We start from the raw sequence: 8,589 nt of genomic DNA on the forward strand, positions 1-8,589 counted from the left end.
AACCACCTACGCCATGGTTACCATTCCGAGCCCTAAGAGTTCTGAAACTTAGAAATGAAAGACTTTAGTTTTGCTTTATCCTTACATTTCAAACCATGTAAACAACTCTTGTGCAAGGCCTTCTCTTGTGTGTACATGTATGTATATGAGATGATTTATGACATCCCTAGACAAGCAAACTCTCAAGAAGCTGGGAGACTATCTTACCTATGGCACCAAGGTATCTACATTTGGTCTTTGGTAAAACTGCTCCCATAACTGAAGAAAACAAATTCACTCTCCTGGACCCTCATACCATTACTTGCCCCATCTTGCAACCAGAGATGTAGCTTGGACAGGGGCACCTTGGTGACTCAGTCAATTGGGCATCCAACTCTTAATTTTGGCGCAGTTCACTATTCCAGAGTCATGAGATGGAGCCCTACATCAGGGTCCATGCACAGTGGGGACTCTGCTTGAGATTTTCTCTCTCCATCTCCCTCTGCCTCTCTCCGCACCCACATGCTCCGTCTCTCTCTCTCTCTCAAGTAAATAAGTCTTTCAAATAAAAAGAAGAAATATTGCTTGGACAAACCCATTTAGCCTACCAAGAAAAGGATGAAAGGCCTAGAGCTTCATCTTATTCATCTCTTGGATGTAGTATAGAGTCTAGTAAACAGTAGACAATTAATAGATGCTAAATTGCAAGCAATGAACCAATTTACATGGTACAAAGTAGTATAATCTTCAAGAAGAGTATAAGCAAGAAACTTCCAATTTTGTAAAGTGGAGAAAAGACCCTACTTGAAAAGAAAAGATGGAAGGTTCTGTACTTGTAAGTAAAAAGATACTTGAGTGTGAGCTTACCAGTAATTAAGTGATACAAACAGAACCATCAGAGAAGCACTCTTCTCAGGGTTTTACCCAGGGCAAGTTTCACATCCTTATTCCTCAAACTGTAGATAAAAGGGTTAAGCATGGGAACCACATTGGTATAAAAGACTGAGGCAAATTTACCCTGGTCCATAAATCCAGGAAAAGAGGTTGTTAAATAGGTGAATGCCCCTGACCCAAAAAACAAAGCAACAGCAATAATGTGAGAGCCACATGTGCTAAAGGCTTTGGACCTGCCCTCAGCAGAAGGAATACGGAGGATATTAGAGAGAATCAATGCATAAGAGATGAAGATGCTGATGCTGGATATTGTGATGACCACTCCCACAATAATAAAAAACAGCAACTCATTGACATGTGTGCTGGTGCAAGAGAGCTGCAAGAGAGGAAGAACTTCACACAGATAATGGTGGATGATGTTGGAATTACAGAACGTCAGTCTCAATATGCTTCCAGTGTGGGCCATAGCTCCAGCAAACCCTATCACGTATGAACCAAACATCAGCAGAGAACAAACCTGTGGGGACATGTTGACCGTGTACAGCAGAGGGTTGCAGATAGCCACATAGCGATCATAGGCCATTGATACCAACACATAGCATTCAGAATTGATAAAGAAACAGAAGAAGAATAGCTGAGTTATGCATCCCACATAAGAGATGATATTTTCTGACACAAAACCATTCAGCATTTTAGGGGTAAACACACTGGCATAACAGAGATCTATAAAAGACAAATTGAAGAGGAAAAAGTACATTGGAGTATGAAGGCTAGAATTCAGCCCAATTAAGGTGATCAAGCCCATGTTGCCCACCACAGTAAACACATATATCCCTAAGAACAAGAGGAAGAGGGGTAGCTGGAGCTCTGGCTGTTCTGATAATCCCACTAGGATAAACTCAGTTGCTGAGGAGCTGTTTCTCAGAGTCATTCTCTTCCAGGGAGCTGTCTGTGGAAACAAGTAATAAAATACATAGATTGATGATAGTCACATGCATCACTGATGGAAGAAGGCTCTAGAAGATGAGCCCATATATGGATGTCCTACCTTTTTACTTTCTTTTCTCATCTATGCCTCCTCCCCCAGCCAGGTTGTTGACAATATGCCCATGACTATATCTCAGTTCCCCTGGCAGGAGCTCTCCTGTCCCCCATTGTCTCCACCCATTCTCTGCCTCCCTCTCCTACCCTAAAAGGAAAGCCAAGAGTGCCCCCTACTGTCTCTACACATCCTACCTTCTTCCTCTAAACCCCTTCACTCCATCTTACATTAAAATAAGTGTTGAAAACAGGGAAGGGATCGATATACTCTAGATGTCTGGGTTTAAAAGAAAATCATCAGGAATGATGAGATTCAGACATTCACCTTCCTTCTCAGGCCCACTCAGTGCTGGGCCTTATGCAATCTTTTTTCCCATTAGCTCAAAGGAGAAAATGGTGTTCCTGCATAAAACAAGCAGCCTCAAGTGTTAACTCCTCTGAGTCCCCCAGTGCTGAGAATTAGACCTTTTACAGACCCCAATCACCAAGGTACTCTGGGAATAGAATAAGATTTCTGTTTGTGGATTTTCCCAGATGGTCTACACCAACTTCAGGAGAAAATATAAAATAGCAACTCTCATTTTTACCAGAACCCCAGCTGGCATATCACAGAGAAGTTTATGCTACTTGATCTCAGGGGCCTGCTTAGACACAGTTTCCCCTGGGAATTTCTCAGAGACTTGTTTCTGTGAGGAAAGAATTGCACTGTCTTTGTTTACAGTCTGGATTATGCTGCTTCCCTAGCATTTTGGGACTCGGGTATTCTACTCAAACTTCCCTGTTTCTCCAGGGATTTCACGCCATTCACTACTGAGTGAGAGAGGTTTATTTTTCCTCTCCATTAACTCTTAGCACTTAAGCTTGACTTTAAAGGAAAATGACCTCAAACTTATTTTAGCCACCATTTCCAAATATTCAAAGGGAATTTGGTAATAGACAACAATTTAAATCAGAGTTGTAGATGCTACAGAGAGCACCTCAGACAAAATGTTTCAAACAGCCTGAGCTGCTCAGAACAGTGGAGACACCACACTACCACCACCACAAGCACCACCTACCCTCAGATCTATTAAGAGCCACAGACAGGCCTTTGGTATATATAAGGAGATTAAAATAAAACAACACATATGCAAGGAAGCACACATACACCTGCATAAAGTTACTCCATAGATACGTGCAGGCCAAGATGTAACAGGAGATGTACCTAAATGTTTTAATCCTGTCATTCTCCAGATGACAAAGCTGCTCTCCATATGATCTGCCACATGAATATTCTAAGAAACATTCAAAGGCATGTCAGCAACTGCATTTGTAAGTTAACTGAGACTGCCTAAAATAATCCCAGTTTTCCTGGAATAGTTCTGATTTACATCTATTATCCCTGTAATTATTAATAGCACACTGTCTCACTCTTAAAAGTGTCTGGATTTGGCTAAGAAATTATATGGTCACCTTACTAAAAAGAGCATAAGCAGCTATTCAGGTCCTCTGGCCCCCACTGCCTGCTAGACCCACTGACCTCCATCCTCATTCTAAGGGAGTATCTTTTACCCTCCTTGCCCTCAAAGTTCTCCTTAACTGAACTTACTCCTCCTGACCAACCAATACTATATCTTCAGTAGATTTATGTTCAAAAATGGGAAGAGCCCTTGCTGCAAACTGTTTTAGGGTTTCCAAAAGCCCTAAAGCAAAGAAATACAAACCCTAGCTACCTTCCTAAAATAGGTAGAAGCAGAATAGAGGGAGAAGAATTATGTAGGTACAAGGATTAAACATTGGTACAGTTTTACATTATAATCATTGTGATCATAATATGAGTGATACAACATTGTTGAGTATCATTGTTTATGGAACAATAGATTGATTAGTAATATTTAACAAATTTGGACATACACATATATTTTGACCAGTCGATTCAACTCCTAGGTGCATACCCAATAAAAATAAATACACATGTTATCTAATGACATGTCAAGTTTCATAGCACCATTATTCATAATAACCAAGAACTGGAAGTTACCCATATTTCAATCAGCTATAGGCTGGATAATAAATTGATATTAATAAAAAAGAATTCCTAATAGCCATGAAAGTTAATAAAGATTTTATTTATTTATTCATGAGAGACACACACAGAGAGAAAGAGGCAAAGACACAGGCAGAGGGAGAAGCAGGCTCCATGCAGCGAGGCTGATGTAGGATTTGATCCCAGGTCTCCAGGATTATGCCCTGGGCTTAAGGTGACGCTAAACCGCTGAGCCACCCAGGCTTCCCAGCCATGAAAGTTAATAGCATAGATAAAGGTCACAAATTTATTATGAAGCAAAAGAAGCCAAGCATAAAGAGTACACACTTTATGATTCCATTCATATGAATTTCAAAAATAAGGAAACTAATCTGTGGTGTTATAAGTCAGATAGCTGTTATTTGGGATCCCTGGGTGGCTCAGCAGTTTAGCGCCTGCCTTGGGCCAAAAGCGTGATCCTGGAGTCCCATGATGGAGTCCCACATTGGGCTCCCTTTATAGAGCCTGCTTCTTCCTCTGCCTGTGTCTCTGCCTCTCTCTCTCTCTCTCTCTCTCTCTGTCTCTGTCTCTGTCTCTCATAAATAAATAAATAAATAAATAAATAAATAAATAAATAAATAAATAAACTTTAAAAAAGAAAGATAACCATTATTTATGCTTGGTCTTGCAGAGTCTAGTGACTGGAAAAGGATATACTTCAAGGTTGTTGACAATATTCTATTTCTGATAGGGGTACTGATAACATGGATGTGTTCAGTTTGTAAAAATTCATCAAGCTATTGCCCTTTATAAAAAGATTTTATTTATTTATTTGAGAAAGAGATAGTGCGAGAAAGCAAGAAAGAGCACAAGTGGGAGGGAGAAGCAGACTCCCTACTGAGCAGGGAGCAGGATGCTGGTCTCCATCCCAGGACCCTGGGATCAGGACCTGAGACGATGGCAGACACTTAACTGAGCCACCCAGGCACCCCCATCAAGCTATATCCTTGTGTTATACTTAAGTGTTAACGTAAGTCGAGAACAAAAATAAATTAATATTTTAATAAATCATCCTGACAAACTACTTCAACACTAAAATTACAAAGCATCTTTGAGCCATTAATTCCCTAATTTGTAAAATGAGAATTTACTGACCTAACAATTCAGTATGATAGCATGTACAAAAAAGACAAAAACAAGGGCACCTGGGTAGCTCAGTGGTTAAGCATCTGCCTTAGGCTCAGGTCATGACACTGGAGTCTTGGGATCGAGTCCTGCATCAGACTCCCCACAGGGAGCCTGCTTCTCCCTCTTCCTGTGTCTCTGCCTCTCTCTGTGTGTCTCTTTTGAATTAAAAAAAAAAAAAATCATTTTTATTTTTCAGCCATCTTGTATCTCTGAAAACTCCCTTTATTTCTTATATAAAGGGAGGAAATCAAAGGGTAAAAGAATTTATGGATATGAAACAACTACAGAGTGCCTGGTATTATGCCATTATGTTGGATGTTTTCTAATGTAATATTTATAACAACTGTACAATGTGCATATATAGAAGATTGTTTTGTTTTTTCCAAAGATGACCATAGCAGCACATACCCATAAACACACATAAACACACGTATGTATCCTACGTGTGTATCCATGTTCTTGGTACAATAGGACTGACACTCCTTAAATAAAGAGATGGGATCTATATTCCCTACCCTTGCATCTAAGCAAGGACTTGGGATTTCTCCAACCAAAAGAGAATAGCAGAAGCAATGTTATCTGACTTCTAAAGTTCAGCCCTACAAGGGTACAGCTTTCACCTCTCTCTCACTCTTTCTTTTTCTCTCTTTCTCTCTCCCTCTCCTGACCCCTTTCACTCTTATTTCTCTTTTATCATCCTCTAGCCTTCAGGACAATCATATTGGAACCCTCTGGCCTTGTCTCCAGATATGCCACAGACCAGCAAGTTTATGGTCATTTACCCAATATTAAGAAGATGCAGAAGCCCTCTAGGACCTGTATGCTAGTTGGTAGACATCAAGGAAAAATACTCAAGGGAAATGGCCCAGGGACTTTTCAGTACAAATTTGAATTACTTAGTCCAGTTCTCCCTTATTACTCAGAATATCTCCTATGGTTCCATATTTAGATGTTTTTAGGCTTATTTTTATGTAGAAAATAGGCATTTCCTTTTAGTACACATAATTTTTCTAGTACACATAATTTCATATCTTCTATATTTCCCCCTTGAGCAACAATTTATCGGATGTGCGGCAATGGCCCAGCAATGAAAGACTGAGAATTAATTATCTCTGTTCATTAGAGTAGAAATCAACTTATTAACTTATTCATCATCCAATATATATTATTAAGCCCAGCTATTTCCAGTACTCTTGCAAACTTTATACTCAGAAAAATCTCTCCTGAAAGAACAAAACTAAGAATTCTGAATAGAACAAAACTAAGAATTCTGGGTAAAATACAAAAATCATCTATCTGTTAATGTTTGAGGTGGCAGAGACTCAATGAATTCCCATGAGAGCAAAAGACAAAAGATAAAGTAATAATTCAGAGGGGTACACAAGCACTGGACCTGGAATTTCCTTGGGGGAACTAGCAGATTCCCAACGGCCCAGAGTTGGGTTTTAATTCAGTTGCCTATGCAGGACATAAAGGATAAATCCTGGGATAGGTCCATTCATGACTAAACCTTAGCAGCCTGAGAATTTGGAATCATTACTAACTTGTAATCCTGGATCCCCAAAGAAACATTTTCCATGGCTAAATTAGAGAAATAAAAAAAAACCCACACAGGAAGAAGGCAAGATATGTGTCTGATATGGCCTTGGCTCTAGGGAAGAGGAAGAGATAAAATATCTCCTGAGAACTTCTAACAACCTCTGCATTCCAGGTTAAAAAAAAAATCATATTACAAATGTAACGAAATATATATATTTCCTCTCTGGAAAATATAGATTAGCTCCAGATATCAAAGAATTTCCCCAGATAACTAACTGGGGATCATGAACTTTTAATGAAAAGCCCTAAACAAACACAAAATAAGCCACCAGAAATGAAAATAATCATTAATGATAAACCGCAATCATTAATGATAAACCGACCAGACCTGCAAAATTATCAGGCTTATCAGGGACAGAATACAAAATAATTTATTTAATATGTTCAGAATAAAAAGAGCAAAGTGTAATGAAGGCTCCATCAAAACTTGACAGGACAGATTTTTTTTAAACAATCAACTAGCACTTTTAGAAATGAAAACATGATAGTTGAAATGAGGAAGTCTATGGATGTGAGAGCCTATTAGACACAAGTGAAGAGTTAATAGGTAAAATGGAGGAGGGTAGATCTAAAGGTATTATCCAAAGTCAGCATCAGCCACAGGGAAAGACTATGAATTAGAGACATAACTTAAGAAATGTAGAAAGATAGAAGGTCCAATAGGTATATAGAGAGCATTTACCACATTCTAGGGCCTGTGTTTTGCCCTAAGAATATAGCAACAATCAAAAGAGATACAAAATCCCTGCCCTTTCAAATATATATAATCTAGTTATATACCTAGATACCTAGAATAAACAGATACTTATACATAACTAACTAGAAGTATTGACTGCAACTTTAATACTCCTTCCATGTTTAGGAATCTGCCCTTATGTGAGCCTTCATTGGAACCAGACTCAGCCTTCTGTGAAACTTCCCCAAAGAACCTAAGACTGAACTCAGCCAGTCAGATGTTTCTATGCAGGACTCTAAGTCTGGGGCAAGTGACACAAAGAAACAAGAACATTTTATATTTCATTTTGGCAAAGACAAAGACAGAAAAATTACCAGTGATAACGAGTATTGGGTATTGGTGGTGCCAATAGAAGGAACCAATGCAGCCTAACCAGATGGTTCTGTGGTATAACGTGGCTGTGATTCCACCACCTGATTTCCCCTAGATCCTGCTGGATTCCCAAAGCTAATTCTCTGGCCTGCTCTATGGGTTTGTTAATAACCCCCAATTAATTCCATCTTTTGCCAAAGTTAACCCGAATCAATTTCTGCTGTTTGCAGTCAATAACCCTGGCTAGTATGATAGGAACTGGACATTCAGGAAGCTGTAGACAAGAGAGTAAAGACAGAAAATCATTTAGGCCATGGGACAAATTTCTCTTATTCCTAGGATGAAGGCAGACACATCTACCAAAATTACCTTCTTAGAGGGATATAACAAACTCTCCTTCAAAGTTTTCCTCTATTTTGAATGATATTCCCCTTTCATGGAAATGTTTGGATATGATTTGGAGGATAAATGAACAAACATTTCCAATTCCACAGGTTATTCTTCATATTCCTACACAGTTTTGAAAACTTTCAATTCTTCAGTGACTCCTCTTTTCTAATAAACTTCATTACACTGTTTACTGAATGAATAACTTTGCTGGCTAAACAGAAAAGTATTCAATGAATTATCTGGCCAGATTTTTTATGCAATATGGGTCATAGCAAAAAATAATGATAATAATAATAATAAAAGGGATGATATTTAACATCAAAGGAAGCTTATGGCACAATAATTATTTTTATTAATGATTAAATAGCTAGTGTTTGTTTAAATTGGGCAGTGTTATGATAGATTTCTGTGTTTCATGGACTCTATATTCACTTTATTGCCTTTG

General features: G+C 38.7%; 1 protein-coding gene across 1 annotated transcript; it reads right to left on the minus strand.

Annotated features, from left to right (window-relative positions):
• Nucleotides 1-874: 874 nt before the first annotated feature.
• On the minus strand, nucleotides 875-1,804 carry LOC129497464 (olfactory receptor 8B4). The gene has a single exon (XM_055306364.1). The coding sequence runs from the start codon at nucleotides 1,802-1,804 to the stop codon at nucleotides 875-877; it is 930 nt and encodes a 309-aa protein (XP_055162339.1).
• Nucleotides 1,805-8,589: the final 6,785 nt, after the last annotated feature.

This window comes from Nyctereutes procyonoides, unplaced genomic scaffold, assembly GCF_905146905.1.
Source record: "Nyctereutes procyonoides isolate TBG_1078 unplaced genomic scaffold, NYPRO_anot_genome, whole genome shotgun sequence".
Classification (NCBI taxonomy): domain Eukaryota; kingdom Metazoa; phylum Chordata; class Mammalia; order Carnivora; family Canidae; genus Nyctereutes; species Nyctereutes procyonoides.

What these genes read in the sequence shown, in the direction of transcription:
- LOC129497464 (XM_055306364.1), bottom strand. Translation starts at nt 1,804, where the DNA reads ATGACTCTGAGAAACAGCTCCTCAGCAACTGAGTTTATCCTAGTGGGA.